Below are 22008 nucleotides of genomic sequence, written 5' to 3' on the forward strand. Positions count from 1 at the left end.
TTTTGGCAATTCTTTTAAATAGCTATCCTTTATACCCTCCATTTTGTCTTTTTTTTTCCTCTTTTGTATAGATGAGGGTAAATGAAATATACATATCTTTTTTCATTTCGCTTATCAGCGGGAGCCTTTATTACTTTTGTGTTAATTTGTTGTTTGTCCGCTGTTTTTTTTTTTTATTCGTTACGTTCCGTTTTGCTTCTCATTCCCGTAATTTCGTATTTGCCGGTTTTAATTTATAACCCAACCGTTTCGTTTGCCTCTGTCTATCCAGACATGGCACAACACGGGCTAACCTTTTTTTATATGGTCCTGCCGAATAAAATCGCCCATCGCGAAGACCTGTGTCTGTGTGCTGGCTAAATCTGGCCAAGAGTGTTTGTGTGTAAACAGTGGCTTTCATTCGTTTGCCTGTCAACATATAAACCCTTTTCTTCACTGATTTAACAATAATTATTATTGGATTGTTTCATGAAAATTGTTTTCCCCACCAACAACTACAACAATGACCATACCACCGAATGTTGCCAAAACAACAATTTCAAAACAAAAAAAAAAAAAGGAAAATGGAGAAATTAGCTGAAATACGAGCACAGGAAGCCAAGAAGAAGGCGCTCAGAAAAGGAGGCATCGAAGGCGGGGAGACGTCCGGTGGTGGCCATACTAATAACGATGGCCAATTATCTAGTCAAAAGCAAAACGACGAAGACGAGGAAGAAGAGGATATTTTATCGGACGATCAGCAGAAGGACAAAATGTCAAAAACATCGTCCGAGGAGGATGTGGGTGAGTAGCACGTCAACAGGGGTAAGATGCTCTTTGTTCCGATATCTAATAGTATGACAAACTTTCCAAGCTGTCAGAGATCATAAAGTGTGACATCAGAATATCAGTATTGTTTTTACTGCTGTAAAATGTAGTTTGACACTTATTTCCCACCCTAAACTTAACATACCACACTCGTTAGTGAAACATTATATACATAACAGAAAAACCTCCGCTCCAAACGGAAATCTAATTATCTCAAGTAAAAAACAAACAGTTTGTGGTCAACTCAAATAGGGAAGAAAAGAAAAGGTCAAACGAGATAGAGGAAAAAGAAACAGTTAAGGACAAGGCAACACATCTTGATAGGCAAAAAAAAAAAAACAAATCCAGAAAATTAGATTGCGTCAATAAAACGGAAACGGAGGAAATTTGGAATTGACAAAAACCATAATTGGCATTAAACATTTCTCTTTTCTCGGCAATCATTTGATCTTCGCCCACTTGTCCTTAACGCCCATTAATCGAATCAGTGGAACAGCCGGATGGCAAACTTACCATTGGCGAGCGATGGGAGAGATTGTTGAAGGAAACCCACGAGAAAATAGAATGTCGTCGCCGGGAAACCGAAAATGTCAAAGAGAAATTGCCACCTCATCAAGAGGCCTTATTTAATCAATTAAAGGATTTCGAACAGGAGGTAGAATGGACCGTCAACCATATTGTATGGGCATTCAATTTGCCCACATCATACACGGCCCCGGGCCAGGAGGATGTCGAGTTCGAAGAGACGAAGGTACGCATTCCCATTGATCCCAAAAGAATAAACCTGATTCCCACCTACACCCAAGACCAATTGGAAGATGTGGTCGAGGGATGGATGCGTTACATAGAGAAGCGAATAAAGGCGCTAAAGGAAAAGGTAAGCCGGCCAAAATAAAAGGCAACAAAGAAAACAACCAAAGGCCATTTTTAAATTCCATTTTTCATTTTTGTCAAGCCTTTGGACGAATTCACCCCCATGGCCGAATATCGCCTGTGGCACTTTCGCGAAATAGAATTTAATGGAATATTGGAACAATTAAAATCCGAATTTGTTGTAACAGTTTTGGGTTAGTTGAGCATTAGTTACAAATACACCCTCGAACACATTCACATTGCATATTTTTCTCTCTCTCTCTCTCTCCAGATGTACTAAAGGCCAACAACTCAACTGTACTTGGGCGTTGGGCAGAGACCGTCAACAAAGTAGCCGAAAAGTTTCGCTTGGCCAAAGAAAATGCTGACTATATTGGCACAATAACCGATTACTTGGAGGTAATTCAAAACACAAACCCCCTACTCAACTGTCATTTTTTAAAGTAATCCATACCTGCATTTGATCTCCGCAGAAAATACGCTCCTACGAAAGTTTCAGGATGACGACACTGCTCATACCCAATGTTATGGTGGGCCTGCGTCACATATGGACCATGTCAAGCTATTACTGTCACGACGATAAAATGCAGACTCTGTTGTGTCAGATTTCGAACGTCTTTACGGAAAAGGTCAAAAACATTGTGTGTTTTGAGAAAATATTTCGGTAAGCAGTTATTTGCATAAGCATGCTCTGCGTTGGCATAAAAAAACGGGGCAAATAGTTTTGGATGCTATGGTGTTTCAGTAAATGTTTGCCTTTATAACTTAGATGCAGATTTTACAATATCCAGAATTTTTTTAAGCACTGGTGCTTATAGTTTTTCTTGATTTATTAGATCAATGGTGCAAATCATTAGAAAAATATTTACTTTATGAGAAAAAATAAATGTTTAGCTTAATACCATACCAATTTTCAAAGACAATTTTGGTTTTGGTCGGCCAGCTGATAGGTTTTTTTGCCGACGCTCTTGTTAGACAATTTTTGTTATACAAATTTGACCAAAAAGCAATTGTAGCATGACCTAAATGTTGTGAATGATATGTTGATTTTGAAGGATTTCCATCTAGTTTTGACAAAGAGTTTTGCAAAAGAGAATCGATTTAGTTAAACCTAACTTTTTATATATTAGAGGGTGTACTATTTTAGGTCTGGAAGAATTAACCACCTTCTCTACATCTTTAATAAAAAAACAGTTTTCTGGACAAAACTATTTCAAAATATATTCATAATAAAAATTGGCCTCCACCAACAATGATCTCAAAATGAAATTTCAAGATTCAAGCTCTCTCCATTCGCTCAACGGCAAATGTTTTACTATCTAGTACTTTTCGAACAATAATAGTACGCATTCCCAAATCCACCAGCTTTTGTTAAAACTATATACAGTGGTCTCCATGTCAGATTTCAGAATTCCAGTTTTATCCTAAAAGCCAATCCCAAATTTATTACCATACTTCTCGTACAGTTATACTATACATGTCCAAAATCACTTCCGTCTCTCCACCTAAGACTCGATACCTAATTTTAGAATTCATCAGGACGCCCTACGCAATTTTTCACAATTCGTACGTTCATACTGCTCACTTCCAAAAGCACCCTCATCTCTCAACTATAGGCACCAACAGTGACATTCATATTAAGCTTCAGGATTTCACCTCTATCCATTCACCAAATACCAAATATAGCATATACCGATTTCGAAAAAACATTCTGCACATCTCACCCTCAGATACCAACAGTAAACTTACGATCAAATATCAGAATTTCAGGATTTCAGCTCTTTAATTTCACCACATTACCAAATGTAGTACCATTTAGTACAATTACAATTAGTAGGTATATCGGAAACCAGCTATTCTTCTCAACCACAGACACAAGCTATCAAATTTCAGGATTTTAGCCCTTTTCCTTGCTCCAATTCCAAATTTAGTACTTTTCGTAAAAATATAGTACAAAAATTCAAAACCACCTCCATATCTCGATTCTAGATACCAATAGAGACCTAAGACGATTCCAGCTCACCCAATACCAAATTTAGTGTTATTTTGTACTTTTCAAACAACAGTAGTGCATATTTCCAAAACCACCTCCATATCTTAACCACAGACACCACCCCATACCAAATGTAGTACTTTTCGTGCAATTGTAGTCCAGACTCTAATACCAAATTTCAGATTTCAAGCCCTATATGTTCAGCCAATACCAAATTCTGCAATATATAGTACTATTTAGAAGTTTTCGTGGACGTGTAGTACACATTCCCAAAATCACCTCTACAACCAACAGGGATCCCAATACAAAATTGTAAAACTAGCATCTCATTCGTTCATCCTGAACAAACTAATCTAAATGTAGTACCATTTAGTACACATAAGTATAAATCCCCATAACAACCTACACCATACAATCTAATATACATTTTACTTCCCGATTTCCAAATACTAGCCTATAAAAATTGTACCAAATCAAGTATAATTTAGTACATACAAGTACGAATTTCCAAAATTGCCTACATTCCTCAGTCTAGAATGCAATATTAATCTTATTTCTAAATTTCACTATTCTAGCTTTATCGATTCACCTTTGTAAAAACAAGTTACAAAGTACCAAATTTAGTACAATTTTCGTGAATATAAGTACAAATTTCGAAAACTTCCTTTATCCCAATTCCACACTCTGCCAGTAATGTTAATATCAAATTTCAGGAATCCAGCTCCTTCCAGCAAATTGTAATAAATTTAGTACCATTTAGTACTTGTCGTATACAAGAGTACACATATACAAAACTACCTCCTTACATAGACTTTACTTCTCAACCTTGATCCCAATTCCAAATTGCAAGGTTTCAGCTCTAAGCGTTCACATGATACGAAATGGTACCAAATGTAGTACATTTTATTAGTTTTTGACACTGTTAGTGCAAATTTGGTACATCTATCATACACTCCATCAGTAACGCTCATCCCAAATTTAATACTTCTAGCTTTAGAAAATAATTTACCTGTTAGAAAGAGTAAGAAAAAGGTCAGTGCCTATGGCTTTTTGCAATTTATACTAACATTAAATTTAGGGACGTCCTAGGGAAACATAAAGAAATGGTCGAATGCTGAGGGCATATATCAGTCGACTAACAGACTGATACTCTTTAAGTTGTTTTTAAACGAAATAAGGTGCAAATCCGGTTTTTTCCACATACGTATATTTTCTTTATTGTGGGTCAAGTTCGATGACATTAGCCATATATTCCACCGAAATTACCTATACTATAAATATGGGTCCCCCATAGATGCTATCGCCAAGCATTGTTTCCTACCGATTTCACACGAATTTTCAGTACTAATGTTGAACTTCGCCTATTATTTTATAGGTTATCTTTCTTCTTGTGGTAGAAGATATTAAAGGTTAACACCCCTTCTGATGCGTCAAAATCCTAATTATTTTTCTCTTTAAAGCCATTCATCCAGATATACCTACGAAACAGCAACAAGCTGTGCCAATTTACTGAAATGTTGGAAAACGGCTTATTTGATGAGTCGAAAATATATTGAAGACTCTGGAGCCGGTTCCAGGTGGGAGTTCGATCGCAATGCTCTGTTTAACGAAGTTGATCACATAACCCGAATTAGCCGGGATATTGCCTCGGTGGGGCGTGTTTTCATCCAATATGAAAATCTGTTTGGAAATCGTTTGAAATGCCTCATTACGGATCCCACACTCGTCGATGGACTCATGCGCAAGGTGTACCGCTTGCTCGACGATATGTTGACTAGTGTCGATTATGACATCTTCCGGCCTGGCAATTGGGAGAACTGGGAACACACGCTCAGCACGTTCAACAAACGTTTGGACGCTGTCGAATCGGAAGCGAAACAGGTGATTGAGAAGAGTATTACAATGCTGCGGTCGTCTGATTTGGGTTTGGAGCTGATACGTGATGTTAAACTCTTGGATACACGGAAAGCGTTGACGGACTTTCTATCAACGAAGCACGAAAACCTATTGAGATTCTTTGTAACGGAAATAAACACTGTCGAGTGTGAGTTTATGGTAAGTTCGGTGTAGGGTGTATGGCATGGCAACAAATGCAATATTTCAGGGATTTAAAGCCAGTCTCTTAAGGTCCATGTAAACTAGTTTTAACTTACCGTGCTTTTTCTAATATATAATGATATTAAATGACATTCGGTTAGGATGCTTTGAAATCGTGATATTAATGTCACGAATTCAAAAGCAATTTCAACACTTAGCTTTAAATTTCTATTTGGTTTAATTTTCCAAATACTCTACTTTTATGCAGTATTTTGGCTTTTCACCAAAAAAATTATTTCGTCATATACCAATTTTTTGTGAGCCCTATAAATGTTCTCAGTATCGATTTTATTACTTTTAAATACAATATTTCATTCTATGCCATATACAATTTGCATACAAACACTGCACACTCACACACTCAAGTTCGAAAAGAATCGGGCTTCGTTTTATGTAGATAAATAACTAGGCATACAGGCATGTCACAGAATGTAAAATCGTTCAAGAGTGAAAACGAAAACGGTTTTAGCTTCTCTAAAAAACGGAAAACGCAAAAATTTTGCGTTTTGATATCACTTTCAAAAAGCAGGGTGAAATTGAAATGTTTAGTGATTTTAACGTAAAAAATTAACCGAAGACACATAAATTTAACAGAAAATATTGTATTAACCAAATTCTCTTAGAATGAACATGTTTTTGGAATTTATTTTACAAAAAATCTATTATTTTTCTAATCCATGATGAAAACGCAAAAATATGAACGGCAGACTTGTATTGTTGAATTATTGCCATATGTGTTGAAGAAGAAGGTGTAGAAATGTACAACTGACAGACCAAAAAGCAAGAAAGGGGAAAAACAAAAAAACGTGAGTTCCGTCAATGCATCCTACAATTCCTGGAATTTCATAATTTTCAAAAAAGTACAATTTCGACTTTCTTTTTTCTTCGGAAGAGATTCTTAACTTGATCCAATGTGGACAAATTTCAGCTTCAATTGCATTAATAACTCTCCACATAATTGTAGAAACTGTACTTACAACCCAAGGCTTAGCTCCACATCTCTACCTATAACTCCTTGAAATGCACCCGTAGCCAAAAACCTAAGCGTTGTTGCAAGCTGGATAATAGCCGGTATATTGGAACGTTTGAGGTGGGGAGAATTTTTTTCCAAAACTAAAACAAAAGCTTCTTTATTTAGCCGATAATAAGTTATAAATCTGTAGAAATAAATTATCATTAAAATAAATTTGAAAATAACTCATTGCTGGTGGATCCTTACTCTGCATTTGAGTGAGATAAAGGATCTGATGCGTTCCTCAATGTCCGGCGACGAATTTTTTCAGTAGACCGCTGATTTATTTCTTCATCCATTACAGCAAGTATTGAAGCCCCTGGCATTTTTACTTTTGGGGTTTATATTATAAAAAACAATTTAAACTCCTTTTCTAATTGTCAATAATTTGTTTATGACTTTTTTTTCATGGAGTTACCATATTTTTATTTCAAAAATGTGAAATGATTTTTTTTCCGGATTACTCAAAACGTACGAGTGCTGAAGAAGCAAAAGCAAATCGTAACGATTTGGAAAAGGTGAAATAAATCGATTTCGTAAAACTTCTGTGACATGCCTGATAACCTTGATTTGTTTAACAATATTCATTGTTTTCTGAATTGCACTTTTTTTCTCGTTCCCTCCCACCCCTTTTTTAGAATCATAAAAAAGCTCCGCCAATTGGTAAACATCAGCCAGCGAAAATCGGCGCCATACAATGGACGCGATTATTGAGCGCCAAACTGAAAATATCCGTATTGGCATTTAAACGGGTAAGTAATCTGGGCTAACACCACATTGCTCAGTGCCAATATGACTGATACCCCTACCCCTCCCGCCCACTGCACGCGAGTGATTTCATTGTCTGGTTCATTCTCGCGGTGGCATGGAGCATTTCTGAATGGTCAAATGGCACGACCACCAATGACTGCTGGTTGACTGACAGACTGACTGACTAAAAATCAGCGACACGGCCCAGTCCTATAACAGGAATGAGTGCCAAACAATGATGACAACAACAACAAGAACAACAACAGCAACGGCAATATTTACTGAGCCTTTCACAACATCCTCAATTTTATGCATTTATTACAATTTTTCGCTTTTTCAATAAACAAACAATTCCACGTTTTGATGCAATTTGCGTTTTATGGTAGGACGCTAGAGCTCGCAGTTGTGATGGTGGCGGTTCTGTGTGGTATTGGTGCTGGTATTTGGACCATTGAAGGACATTCACAGTGAAGGATTTCCTTTGAGATACACTGCCTCATATAAAACCATACATTTTCAAAGTAGTGTTTTATTCAACAATTCAAAATGGAATGGTTCGGATGCATTGATATTTCATTATATACTTCATCTAAATTTGCATTAAATTTTTCGAAATTTCTGCCACTGTGCCAGTGCAGAGAAAACACCGCCAATACAATTTACATTGTCGTTCCTGTGGACGTATCTATCATTGTCGCTTTATCTATGCAGCGTGGAAAAGTGTGATTTCGTTATTTTGCTGCGTGGATATTTTTCACAAAAAAAAATATTTTAAATTCTTTTTTTAATTTGAAATTTTTAAATTTAAATTTAAACGATTGCAATATTGGAGGGAGCGATAAATTCATCAGACTCTCACTTGATTCGATTGCATAGTTTTACGACATGTGATGTGAATATTATTTCGATCTACAGCAGAATGTGGAGGTATTCGAAGCTACTTCAATACGAAGCATTTTGAATGATTTGCAAACGAAATAATAATTAATTATCATTATTTCAATTTTGGAGGATATCCAGATCAAGAGGAGAAAGGCGATTACAAATTCCTCTCCACCTGATCTGTAGCAAAATAATGGCATTTCATTATCCATTAATCCAGTCGAAATTTAAAGAGTTCTTACGTTCCAAGATACCACACATTTTGTTATTTGTCTGTTGTATATCGTCTTGCTGGAAGTTGCAACCAGCCTGATCAACTTGAATATTACACACAACTTCAATGACGGAGAAGGAGATTAAATTGAGTTCTGACAATAGTTACTGAGACCAACATCACATCTCCATCCATTTCAGATGGAGGACGAACCAAACCTCAAGAACAGCTACTTAAAGCGAAGTGCCTTCAAATCCTACTTTGAACTGGTAAACAAAATGCACATCTATGAAAATAATCTCTTCGAGAAATATTGTTCCGAAGCCACGTACATGGTCAATGGTCTAATGCGAAAGAATATCCTTAAAATACAGATTTGTAAACGCGACACATGTAAGTCCAACGGCCGTCGTCATTTCAGATATACGACTAAAATCTATAATTTTCAGTAACTTATATATCGGATGCCTTGGAGACCATCAAATTGAAAAAGGGGAAATCGGTGGATGAATCCAGCTCTCACGGCACTAGTGTCAGTGATGCATTCAGTCAAACGGTTCCAACTGGATTCATTCGTAAAATAACGAAGTTTACCGTTATAGCCACATTGCTTCAGTGGCTGATGGGGCGCAAACCAGCTGCCGATGCGCAATTTATGAAAGCTTTGGAATTTCTAAAACTCATGAAATCGGGAAAAGTCAAGCCAACGGAGAGGGATAAATTTTGTATAAAACAATGTGAACGTAAGTATAAATTGTTATTAATAAAAGAGTAAGTAATTGACTATTGACTTAATGATTCATCAAAGCATAGACGAAACGGTTGAAGCTAGAATCTTGAAATTTAGATTGAGAGCCACTGTTGCTCCGAAGGGTTCAGTGGAGATAGATAGGCCAAAGGGTTTTTGAAAATTCGCACAGAAAGTTTACGAAATGTACTAAAATGTAATGCATTTGGTACCATTTCCTGGTTAGAGCTAAAACTTGAAATTTGGAATGGGAATCAAGGTTAAGGAGTAGATTCGATGAGGAGCTAGTTTTGGAAGTATGAACTCATGTATCCGAAAGTACTAAATTTAGTACAATTTGAATTTGCAGGAATGCAGCTGGAATCCTGAAATTTGAAATGAACATTTCTGGTGGAGTTTGGGGTGGGATATGAAGTAGTTTTCGAAATTTGTACTTATATGCACAAAAAGTACTAAATGGTAGTAAATTTAGTAAAATTTCAAATTCGAAGAGCCGATAGAGCTGGAATTCTTAAATTTAGAAATAATATTACTATTGCATGCTAGGTACTTACGTGTACTAAATTGTACTGTGGTACAGTTTAAATTTTAGGTGAACCAGTAAAGTTGGAATCTTGAATTGGACACTATGATTCGGGTTGTTATGGAAATTGGTACTTATATGTACCAAGAGACATAGAACCCTGAACCGATAGACATAGAACCCTGAAATTTATAATGAGAGCTACTGATGGAGAGCAGGATATATATACCAATGTGTTTCTTCGAATTCGCACTCTTTAGTGACGAAAAGTTCTAATAGGGTGCGAATATTAACAGATAGAGTTAAATGTAGCATGGAAAAAAAGATTGGGAAGTATGTTTGAGATATAAAGATGTTTTTTTGAAACGTGTACCAAGTGTGTGATCTGTACTAGTTGGTACTAGATTTGTATACTACAAGTGCACTATACATAAGTGCAAAGGAAGTAGTTTTAGAACTACTATGAACGTACGAAAAGTTCAAAATGCCACAAACTGTGCCGTTGGTTGTTGGGATAGTGATGGAATTCTGAAATTTGGTATTGAGTTCACTCGTGTATTTGATCCGCTTACTATAATTGTACTATATTTGGTAATGAGTTGAATTCCTTTAATTTGATATTAAGGTCCACTATTGGGTTTTGGGGTTGAGATATGGAGGTTGTTTTGAAACTGAGTACTGGAAATGTTTTAAAAGTACTAAATGCTACTAAATTTGGTATTTGGGGGAAGAGCGTATATTGCGATAATTGTAAGTGATAGAGATATGTGACGAAGTACTAAAATTGTAAGAAGAAAACTAAATGTTACTGAATGCAGTATTGAGCGAACGTATAGAGCTGGAATCTCGAATTTTGATATTAAGGTATCTTTTGGTATCTGGTGGTGGTTTTGCAAATGCGTACTATAATTGTTTGGAAAGTACTAATTTTGAATAACTGTTCGTGTCTAGGTTGCGGAGATGTATTCATACAGGGTGAAATGAAAACACTGCAACCAAATTCAGACTGCTGTCATTTCTAAGCCAATCGTCCCAAAGCTATTAAAATTATTCCAGTGACAGCTCATTATATTGTTTACAAGCGTACAAAAGCATTTTGGTGAGAATTTTCCAGAAAAAAGTTATTCGTGATGAAATTTAAGCGTGATAGTGTGATTTCTTTATATTTGGCTGGAAAACCCCAAGTGGCTATCGTTAGAACACTCCAGCATTTGAATGTGAATACATTTTGTTGTGTCTCGTATCATGGCTCGTTTCCGTCATACGGCTCGTGAGCTGAACATATCGCAATATTACATTCGGCAAATATTGAAAAACGAGCTCAGGGTAAAAAAATGTAAGAACTTACAACGCAATAGATAGAAAATAGACTCAAAAGAGCTAAAAAGTTGATTCCGTTGTGGTGAACTGCCGAAAGTGGTGAACTGCCAAATTTGGTTTTCTCTGATGAGAAAACTTTCTTGTTTACTTGCCAAAGAGGTCAACTGAAAATGTGCACCTTCGGTTGGTCGCTCTTCGCTCGTATTAATCGACCGTGTCATCAGAAAAAATGCCGAATATTATCGCGAAAATATTCTGGAGGGTGTACTTAACCCTTGGATATTTTGCTTTCATTCAATAAAATTAAAAAAATATATATAAAAATTGTGGGTTTGACTATGTTGCAGTTTTTTTATATCACCCTGCAAGTGTTAGGATTTTTTCACTCACAATCTCCAAGCGAATTATCTTTGTCCTTATTTAATGTATCTTAATTTGGTGCGCAATAAACTCAAAATCAAATAAAAATATACACGTATATCTAAATATAAATTGATTTTCATAAAATTTTGCTAGGTATATCTAGGGTAAATCGGATCTAGTAAAATCGGATGCAACATATTTATATGCAAGCTATAACAACATCTAAATATTTTTTTTTTCAAATTTGGCCGACCTACTTCTTGCTTGCTTGCTCGACTTTACAAGGAAAAGTATATCTTTGTTTGACCACATATCAGGTATTTGGTGCACGCGAGATCGGATGAGGATCTCAATCGAATAATGAATACTACCTATATTTTGCTTACGAAAATATAAAGATAGACAGAGAGTCGGGCAGATATGCAAGATCACCAAAATAGACTTTGGATCTAGTTTATTTTCCTTTTACACATAAATGCTCAGAAACATAAAACCCATCATCACAGTGCGGTGAAGGGTCCTTTCGTTTCCTAAATACCTCCAGTAAAAGCAGATATTAAAAACAAACAAATTTTAATTTTGTGATGATGCATTCCCCCTCATCCCCACAAAATATTGCAATATGTTTTTCAACAAACTCATTCACACTAATCTTTTCAAAAATGATTTTTGTTTTGGATGTTCTCATCATTGCGTTACTGAATTGCTTCATCATAATCTCGGCAATGGACCATTGGTCGACTCAGCGAAGTTATCTGTATTTTTTTTTTTCTGAGAATTTAATTCGCTTCGACATTAGTTGATTCTGAGTGTCTTTTGAATACTTTCAATGGAAAGATGATGGCTTTTTCTTTTTCATTTTTATGAAGACACTCTACACGACGGACTGTCTGAAACAAAGAAGGCCAAGTGCAGACTAGAGAATAACGAAATAAAACAGATGATGAAAATGGAGGAAACTCTTACCGTGATTGAAGAAGTATTTAATGGAATTTATTGGTTTTCAGTGAGGCGCATCCACTAATAGGGCCGACTAACAATCAGCAAACCAAAGCAAACCGTAAAAAAAAACTCAAATGTAAATAACTTTAATGTTCGTCAAACCCCAAGCAGCCTTGCCTTCGATGGCACTCTAGGAGGGACAAGCAGAAAATATGTTTGTGAAACGAACCAATCTAAAATGTAACAAGGCTTATTATTATAGGGTCGGCCGAGCAACCGCAAAATACCATAGCGTAAACTCCCGGTAACAAATTGTTTGGGGGTGGAACGAGGTTCATTGCCGAAGTTTGTAACAAAGAAACAAATACTCCATTAATAATTTCCTGGTCTAAAGTCGGTGGATAAATTAATTTTTACAAATTTCCTACAATAGCTTCTTATAACATCCTCGTTTACATATCGGATAAACAATAATAAAAGGGGGTTGGTGTATAGCTTCAAGTTCAAAATATGTTGCAATCTAATTGACTCAAACCCACCTCGTAGCAATTCTAATATTTTCTTTTCTGGGATTTAAGTTTATATCCTGCAGCAGCATATTTTCGGTTTGGTCATTTCCATGAATTCGTTTGTTTTCTTCTTTTTTTTTGGGTGGGAAGTTCTTTCTCGTTACAAATACATATATACAACTAAAAAGTGATATGAAACGAATCAAGGCAAATTATAGAACTTTCGCAAAGAAGTATTTCGAAAGTAATAAACGAAATTATGTGGATTTCATATAAAACATAAAGAGGAAAATGTCCAATCATACTTAAAATAATGGACACAAAATTATGTGGCATCAGTTCATCCCAATCAGAATTATTCCAAATTGTTTTTTTATGTGTATTTTTCAGTTTTAGTCAAATCCTGTAGTCAAGAAGGCCTTCCAACGTGGCGTGCTCTAGTGGGTGATAAAATTTTGATTGAATACGAGATGCGATTTACGGTCAATTTAACCCGAGGTAATTCGGTGGTCGATCCTTGAAAATTAGATTTTTTTAATTAATTTTCTTTTGAAATTTGCAGATATCTTTGAAATAATGTTTGAAGGCCAACAATTTGAACATTTCGGATTTGCGCTTCCATCTGTTCTTCGAACGGCTATCATGAAAAAAGAAATGTTGTTTAATGACTTTGAAGCTGTATCAACAGTCATAGATAGATACAATTCCTTGCTGGACAAACTTTCACTGTCGGAGGTAAGATATTTTTATTAGGTTGGACTATGAGCCTAAAACCATCCTAATGTCAAAATAAAAACATATTTTTAGTTAGAAAACACAATTACCATTAAAATTGGTACCATAGAACTCATGGTCTTTTCATGAAATTTTCATGACCCCAACAAACACGTTTTTTAAAATAATCACTGAAATGTTTTGCTTTAAATATTGGTAGGTCCTTGTGTTTATACCCCTAACAAGGGCGACAAAAAAAGACCAAACCAAATCCATGGAAATATGGGAAAAATCTAATCGTCATAAGAATGCATGACAAGATTCTTTAGATATTCAAAGCGATTGAATACAAAAAGTTCCCGAATAAAACTTCGTCACCTTAGCAACCCGTCCGGTCTACCCTATTCGAAATATTGTTAAGCCAAATTTACCTCTTATAAGTAGAACAGTGCTCTACTGCACTGTTCTACTTATAAGAGGTAAATTTGGCTTAACAATATTTCGAATAGGGTAGACCGCAGCAATGTCTATAAAGTAAATTCCAACAATTTTACCAAATTTGAACAGTTAATTGAGAAAAAAAAAAACTGTGGAAAAATATGGTAATAATACGACAACAAACTGGGATTAAGCCTAACGATTTTGCAACAACAAAATATTACGGTATACCGAATAAAAATGCCAACACTGTTCAAAAAAATTGTCTTATATTTTAGGAGAGAAGATATCCTTGGTGCCTTGAGGAAAGGATTTACCGGAGAAAAAATTTGTACAAGTCTTTTTCAATTTTTTTTTATTTTCCAATTTTTACCATCAATTTTGAGTACAATGTTTTTAATAAAAGACATTAGAATGAAAATTTCATATGATTTTGTTCGCCTTATGGTCTGAGCCTTCATTAGATCCCCGTAGGATTTGAATACACCAAAGAAACAGGCCACAAAAAAAAAACGTAGAATACCTATTTCCATTTTACTGACCTTTTGAGTTTCCTGACCTTTTGAGAATTCATGATTTGTACCATCTACTATGAAATAGAAGACATTTAAACAATTGTGTTTAAACATTTTAGATGACATTGAGTTATAAACAGAGATGAGCTGGAAATAAGTTCTCAGTTGTCTTTTTTCGATACTGTTTCGGTATCTAGAAATATTGTCCGTCTCTTCCTCAGTAATCCGTAAAAATGTCTATTGTGTTTCTTTGCAGGTCAACTTTTTGCGTGACCATCTGTATGAAACCGAAGTTGCCATTCAAGTCGGTGTGGGCCGATATACCTGGCAATCGTTCAACATCAAAAAGTATTGCGAAGGCGTTTGCGCTCTTATGCGAAAATTACAATCCGTTGTATCCCAGATAAACTATATCCGCATCGACATCAGAAATCGAATTAATCACATAAAAAACTTTAATTTATTCAGCATCGATGATGCCAAAGATGTGGATCTCAACAACACTCAACACGACATCGAATCCGACCAACAAAACTCCACAGAAAGCAGCGACGATCCGGAGGCGAATGCAATCAAACGAAATAAAATAGAAATAATTCGCATGCCTGACCCGCTGGATACAGTGTCGGCCGATCCTAATGATTGTGGCAGTGCTATTTATCACTGCCAGAGCTACATGGAACGTCTGGAAAGTACACGAACCGGAAAGTGTTCACAAATGAAGAAAACTTACGATTCACTTGGACCAGTGCTGATCAAATTGGAAAGTTTGGTATTGGGTACGTTCACAGGTCGTTCGGAGAAAATGCGAGAATACTATGTCTTCTGGGAGGAGGAAACCTACAAGTGTATATTGGAGTAAGTTATTAAAACAAAATATAATGAGGATACTGAGGAAGAATGGTCCACTATTCTTTGGTGCAGACCAACTTTTTGAACTCGAACTATTAATAGAATCTATGTATGTCCTATTCAATGGATCCCTTACATGATTCCAAATTAATTAAGAAGATTATGGACTGAATTTTGGCACTTCTGACCGAATTCTGTCCAGAAGCAAGTAGGTCAAATTTTGGTGAAAATCGGTTCAGATATAGTCATAGCTCAAAAGTATATATATTTCACCCGATTAGGTGTTGAAGTCTCTCACATGCATAACATGCCCTCCGAAACAACGATATTTGATACGGGACATCAGATACAGCTCGAAAATACATCTGCCAAATGTTATCGAGATTTTTCAGATTCAGGTTTTTATATACATGCGATATACATCTTCATCCGAATTTACTGTCCACTACCTATGCAATATCAGCGCAAATTGCATAGATATTTTCATATTCAATCGATTTTTTTCTTTTCGTGAAACTTGGTCCGGTGTATCTATTGTGTCAATAATTATTTTTTAAAATAATCATGCACTATACAGCTATGTTATGTGGTACTATAGGTGCAAAAGCCTCAGTCAAATTTGTTGAAAACCGATTCAGAGTTGGATATAGTTTCCAAATTGTGACTACTCTAAAGCCATGATACGCATTCTAATAAGGTTCATGGTTCGTACGATCTACTTTACATAAATTCCCAATACGAGAGCTGTACTAAATACGCATAGTGGTGTAGGGTATCATATAGTCGGCCCGCCCGACTTTTGACTTTTCCTTACTGGTTAATATTGCTGTAAATACGGCAGTAGAGTTGTGCTAGTTAGGGTTGATAGAAAGATCTGGTTCCTTTTCTTGTCCTGTGGTACAGGCCATTTCTATGATAACTCTGCGAATGAGTGATTTGAAATGCATGAAATCGCTCATACGTTTAGGAACTGGTGTATTGAGTTATGATCTAAATTGACGCAACTCCATATAGAAGACATCGTGCATAAAAACCGAGAATTGAAAGCAGCAGAATAAATTGCGAGGGACCGGTGTATCTTTTTACAAAACAAAAAAAAGCAATAACACTATGACTTGCTTGTAAAAATTGGCTACAATGCTCATCAACCTATTTGTTTAATTTCGAAAACGAACAAAAAACAATTGCTCTCATTCGTGTTGCATAGAAAAATACTCGATTTTTTGCAGGAGTATTCCCACTTGAATTCGAGTAAAAAGTAAATTGGAGATCTCTGCTAGAGACACCTGAATAAAAATTACCGGAATATTCAAATATTTTACATTAAAATCCCATATACATTAAGCCTTATAAATATGTATATTTTATTATAGTTTCACCTACAAAAACTTGGAATGTTATCTGGATCGCCTACTTGGAAATCAGCCGATGTTTGAAATAAATGCAATAATAGTCCTGTCGGAAATTATGTTGGAACCATCAGCAAATGAAGTGAAAAATATGATTGTTCAATCTTGTAAAGATTTCTTAGAACGGTAATTATTGGCGTACATACTTGTATTAGTGTATATTTTACGTAAGGTATTTTACAGTTTAAAAATGTTCACCCGGTGGATGAATGGAACATGCATTCCCTGCTCACCCATTGACAATGATGGCGATGGCAAATACACTTTCACATTCTATGAAGATGTCGTCAAGGTACAGTGAAAGTATTGTGTTATTCTAAAAATTGCAATTATTACTACTTTTCTTAATTAACAGATAAAAACCATTGGTGGTTTAGTTGTAAAAATTCAAGAATTAGCTAATCGTGTCGTGGAGGACGCTAAAAATTGTGTTAAAAAGTAAGTGACATTTTTTCTTTGCTGCAAATTCAGAACACCACATTTGTTATTTGCGAAGGTTTAGCTATTAGAATGGGGCAAATAGAAAAATTAATTTCAAAAACCATTTTTTTGTTTAGGATAAATATAATATTTTGTTATTGCAAAATGGTCAGGCTTAATCCCATTATTGTTGTTTTTATTAAAACAACGTCTGTTATGTTAATAATATTTAGTGACTGAAAATAAACTTAAACTACATAGACACTCGAATAGCAAAGACTGGACTGTTATATTAATTCTACCCAATTATATTTGTTTAAAATAATGGCGTGTATCTCGAAAAATACACATTGTCTTCAACTATCAAATCATTCATGCTCCACCTCTGGGACAATAAAATTCAAGATTTTACCTAAACATCATCGGTAAATTCCAAAAGGAAAATAAATCATATTAACAAAAAAAAAACATTGCTTTTCGATGTTTAATCATCCCTTTTCATAGAATATTTCATAATATTTCAATCCAAGACAAATTAAAACGTGTGAACAATAATACAACAACAACAACTCCTTGGCAGCATTTACCCTTGTAGCACAAAATAGAAACATAAGTCAAACCTAAGTTTCTCCTCTATTTTTCTATTCTAAATGCAATGATGATTTGTATTCAAATGCGCCCTTTCCACCTCTTTCTTCTCGTTGTTGTTTCTTGTTTACGGTCGTCTTAAACTCGGTTTTGTCTTCCTCTTTTTTTCCTCTCATATTTTCGCTTGACTGCATTTAAGTGGTGTTTACCATATGATAAAACCATTGCAACACAACCAGGCAACAACAGTCATGCATTAGACAACAACAAGTTCAGGCCAACCGTTGTACAACATTGTTAAATTCCCATAACATGCCAAAACATAGCCGTAGTAGTCATAGTTCTCATACCGAGTATATGTTTGCTAGTGTGTGTGTGTGTGTTTAGGACTGAGTCGTCTTGCAAACAAGCACTCACACAAATTGTGATGCAACGACGGGAGATGCATCTGGGAAAATATACCAGTCTTGTGTACCATAATCTTAGACATCCACATGTATGTACATATAGATATGTGTGTATGTGTGTGGAAAATAGGTAAAAACTGGGTGGTCAAATCATAAAAAACAAAACTCGAAAAACATTTCGCAAAGAATGACACGACTTGGCAAAACTTCCATATAAATGCTTACGAAATGTGACTTTTCAACACACAATCAAAACATTTCGTTTTTTACATTTACATGTATTTAACGTCGACATAAAAGGTAGGGTGAATATGCCAGAGTCTTACCTTATTTATTGAGAGAGTAAGGAATGTTCATTAATTTCGAAGGCAAAATTGTGCAACTTTTCTGATTAGTGCCGCAAAAGATAAGCTGTTTAATTTAGAAAATTAAGAAATCATAAAAAAGTGTTTGTTAAAGAAAAAAAAAAAAACACCAAGTCGACTACCATCCCCGTTTTTTAGTCCCTATTTGCCTTTCCTGTCAATTTATGTTATTTCAGCGTAAACATTACATATTATGGAAGGACTACAAGAACAACGACAACCAACTAAGTCCTTTTTGTTTGGCATAATTTTGTTGTACCCATTTCCAATTCATATTTATTCTACTCCTTTTACTTGTCGTTTTCATTCCTTCATTCCGTTCCCTTCCTTTTTCTTTTTTTCTGCTGCTGCTGCTGCTGCTACACTGCGTTGTCCCTGTCCTCTTCACAGATTTCGCAAATACTACAATCTGTGGGCATTTGATAAGGAAACAATTTGTGAAAAATATGTGGATCGTGGTGTGCCACTGGTGCAGCTTGACGAGAAATTTACATTTTATGCAAATATCATGAACGAATTGCAGCAGTTGCCAACATACTACGATGTCCAATGTATACGCATAAATTTGAAGCCACTGCTGGACAGCATTTGCCATCACGCCCAGCAATGGTGCACCAAATTGGGCGAGAAGCTGGCACAGCGCACTGTTGCCAATATGGATAGAATGCGATTGGAAATTAAAGTAAGTATGTAGAACGAAAATAAGTTGTTCGTTTTGGTGTTGTTGCTGTTGGAGGGTGAGGTGGCGTAGGGTGTGTGAGTGAGTGAGTGAGTGACCAAAGCCTTTCCAAGAAGTTTTTCAATTCTAAGATTCTACCCTGTTTTATTCCTTTAGATTTCAATTTTAGTTTTGCCTGTAAAACGAGCTGCAGCAGAATGATAAAGGAGCAGAGTAAACCAAATGTATTCATATTTTTTTTTTTTTTTTTTTTTTTTTTTTTTGCTACTGGAACAGGGTGTATCTTAAATATGGATGAAGGCGAGAGAGCAAGTGCAGTTGTTCAGGTCATTACATGTGTAATGCCAGAATTATGAACTCAATTTGTCCTTACGGAGCAGTCGAAGAAGAAAGTACTAATGCTCGTACAATAATATAATCAGTTAGGGCTGGATGTTCTCCTCCGATAAACATTCAAATTAGATGGAAAACATAGAAATTGATTTGCGCATAAAATTACTCATTGGCCACAGAATCTTTAAACCATGAATAGTAAATTGACGTGATTTTTGTCATGTTAATTTTAGGTGAATGAATACTTTTTGAATGAAACAAATATTTTCTGAAGTTGTCTATTGTTTTTCTTACGATAATATCCCAAATTGCAGTTAATATAAATAATGTTGCGCACAATTCAATGACAGTATTGAAAAACTTTTTTTCGGGTTATTCCTGCAGTATCTGTAAATTAATTGATTGTTATACATATATTTCAAATAATTTGCAAAAAAAGCTGTCGATAAAAATACCAATAACAATAATTGGGCCAGTTCTAGTGGATTTCTCTAACTTATTTGTTTTCTTTAACTATAATTTTAAATACCCCCGTGTTTTGAACAATCCTGAATAATTTCAAAAAATCAGTCGAAAAATACCACGTAAATGTAAGCCGTTATATGGGGCATATACAAAGACGTGGACCTGCATAAATAATTTTTGTCATAGGCTGTAATATCGATTCCGTACTTCAGATGCGAAATTGGAAACGATTCTGTTGAATAATTTTGCTAATGCCATTAAAATACCAGATAAAGAGAGTTAACCTTTTATATGGGCTATACGAAGAGGTGGACCTGTATAGATAATTTTCTGCCATAGGTTGAGTACTCATTACTAGCTTCATACTTTAAATACGAAATTTGAAAGAATTTATTGACAAATGTGCCTAAAATCATAAAAATACCGAATACCGTTATATGCAGGTCATACGATATCGCGGACCTATATAGCCCATCTGCGAACTTGACCTGGCTGCATACAAAAGACTGATCTGTGCAAAATTTTAGCTTCCCAACTTTGCTCGTTTTGACTCTAGCGTGACTACAACAGACGGACTGACGGTAGGCCAGCTGAATTAATTAATTTTACGCTGATCAAGAATATATGTACACTTTTTTAGGTCTAAAATTATTATTACGACGAGTTACAAGGAATGACGAATTTAATATACCCTCCACATGTACGGTGGAAAATGTAAGATTAGTCAGAGAATCGCACTACTCATCTTGTCATGGAATTGAAAAAAAAAAAACGTCAAACTTAAGTATTTCTAAGGCACAAAATTTACATCATTTTTTTTTTTTGTTCTTAATTGAAATCGGTTTATATGTATTTGCTAATAAGAATTTCAGCAGTGAAAATACTTTCTTCTTTTTCTTGTCACGCTAGCAATTTACAAAACATTTACATACAAAGGTAAATTCACAACTGCCACTTGTAAATTGTATTTGGTTTGTAAAGAAAAAGTCTTGCCAGCGTTAGCTGTTCGTTACATTTGAATGTCAAACAGCCAACTCGTTAAGTTGCGATTTGTTTCTTCCCCCTCCCTCTCTCTGCCCCAATGCTGCTAACAAAAACATCAACTTTTCTCTCTAGAAAATGACGAAACTCTGCCTTTTGTATGGAATCTGTAACATCAAATGCCATTCTAATGCGAAACTTTCCAATTTCCGTTACAGACACTCAGTGAAAATCTGAATAGGGCTACGAAGGAACTCAGCGATTTCAAATTGGTTATGCAAACTATTTCAACAATTCAATCGACGACGTTGACGCACGAAATCATAATCCGGGAAATGCAGGAGACCTACACCGTGCTGAGCGAACACAATATAAACGTAAGTGCAACAAGAAAATATTTATCAAAAGCAAAACTAACGATTGGAGATGCTATTGTGAAAGAAGCTGAAAAAAACCCAACTACAAAAAGGGAACGAAGTAGGGATGTATGTGTGTGTGTGTGTATGGGTGTATTGCCATAGGATAACATCTAATCACAAATACATGCATATGTAGAGAAAATATTTCTAAATTATTGAGCCATAACATGTCAGCAGCATACATAGATATGCACCCATACACACATATATAGATATGTACATGAAATTGCATCGAAACATAACATTTCAGCATTTCCTCTTGTTAGACCAGATTTCGTAATCAATTCGTTTTGAAAATTGTATTCAATCCATACTTTAAGGTTTCATTACAAATTTTATTAGAAATTTGTCTGGCAATTGCTTAAGCTTGTCATTTGTGAATATCGTCAA

General features: G+C 35.4%; 1 protein-coding gene and 1 long non-coding RNA gene across 2 annotated transcripts in view; one reads left to right on the forward strand and one right to left on the reverse strand.

The window, feature by feature from the left end:
* Window positions 1-584: 584 nt before the first annotated feature.
* LOC101893569 (dynein axonemal heavy chain 10-like) overlaps window positions 585-22008 on the forward strand; it is a 129782-nt gene continuing 108358 nt past the window's right edge. The window contains exons 1-17 of the mRNA XM_059125481.1: window positions 585-783; window positions 1296-1684; window positions 1763-1874; window positions 1952-2079; window positions 2154-2344; window positions 5134-5728; window positions 7421-7534; window positions 8829-9021; window positions 9078-9371; window positions 13424-13531; window positions 13596-13768; window positions 14957-15558; window positions 16926-17087; window positions 17145-17253; window positions 17317-17399; window positions 19132-19423; window positions 21418-21576. Coding sequence (XP_058981464.1) covers window positions 753-783; window positions 1296-1684; window positions 1763-1874; window positions 1952-2079; window positions 2154-2344; window positions 5134-5728; window positions 7421-7534; window positions 8829-9021; window positions 9078-9371; window positions 13424-13531; window positions 13596-13768; window positions 14957-15558; window positions 16926-17087; window positions 17145-17253; window positions 17317-17399; window positions 19132-19423; window positions 21418-21576 — 3735 coding nt within the window. The 5' untranslated portion in view covers window positions 585-752. The remainder of the gene's footprint in view (window positions 784-1295; window positions 1685-1762; window positions 1875-1951; window positions 2080-2153; window positions 2345-5133; window positions 5729-7420; window positions 7535-8828; window positions 9022-9077; window positions 9372-13423; window positions 13532-13595; window positions 13769-14956; window positions 15559-16925; window positions 17088-17144; window positions 17254-17316; window positions 17400-19131; window positions 19424-21417; window positions 21577-22008) is intronic.
* Window positions 6468-7339, reverse strand: LOC131803785 (uncharacterized). The gene is made up of 2 exons (XR_009342762.1): window positions 6990-7339; window positions 6468-6927 (listed from the first exon to the last, which is right to left on the reverse strand). It is a non-coding gene; the product is annotated as an uncharacterized LOC131803785 (long non-coding RNA).

Source organism: Musca domestica, unplaced genomic scaffold, assembly GCF_030504385.1.
Source record: "Musca domestica strain aabys unplaced genomic scaffold, Musca_domestica.polishedcontigs.V.1.1 33, whole genome shotgun sequence".
Lineage (NCBI taxonomy): Eukaryota > Metazoa > Arthropoda > Insecta > Diptera > Muscidae > Musca > Musca domestica.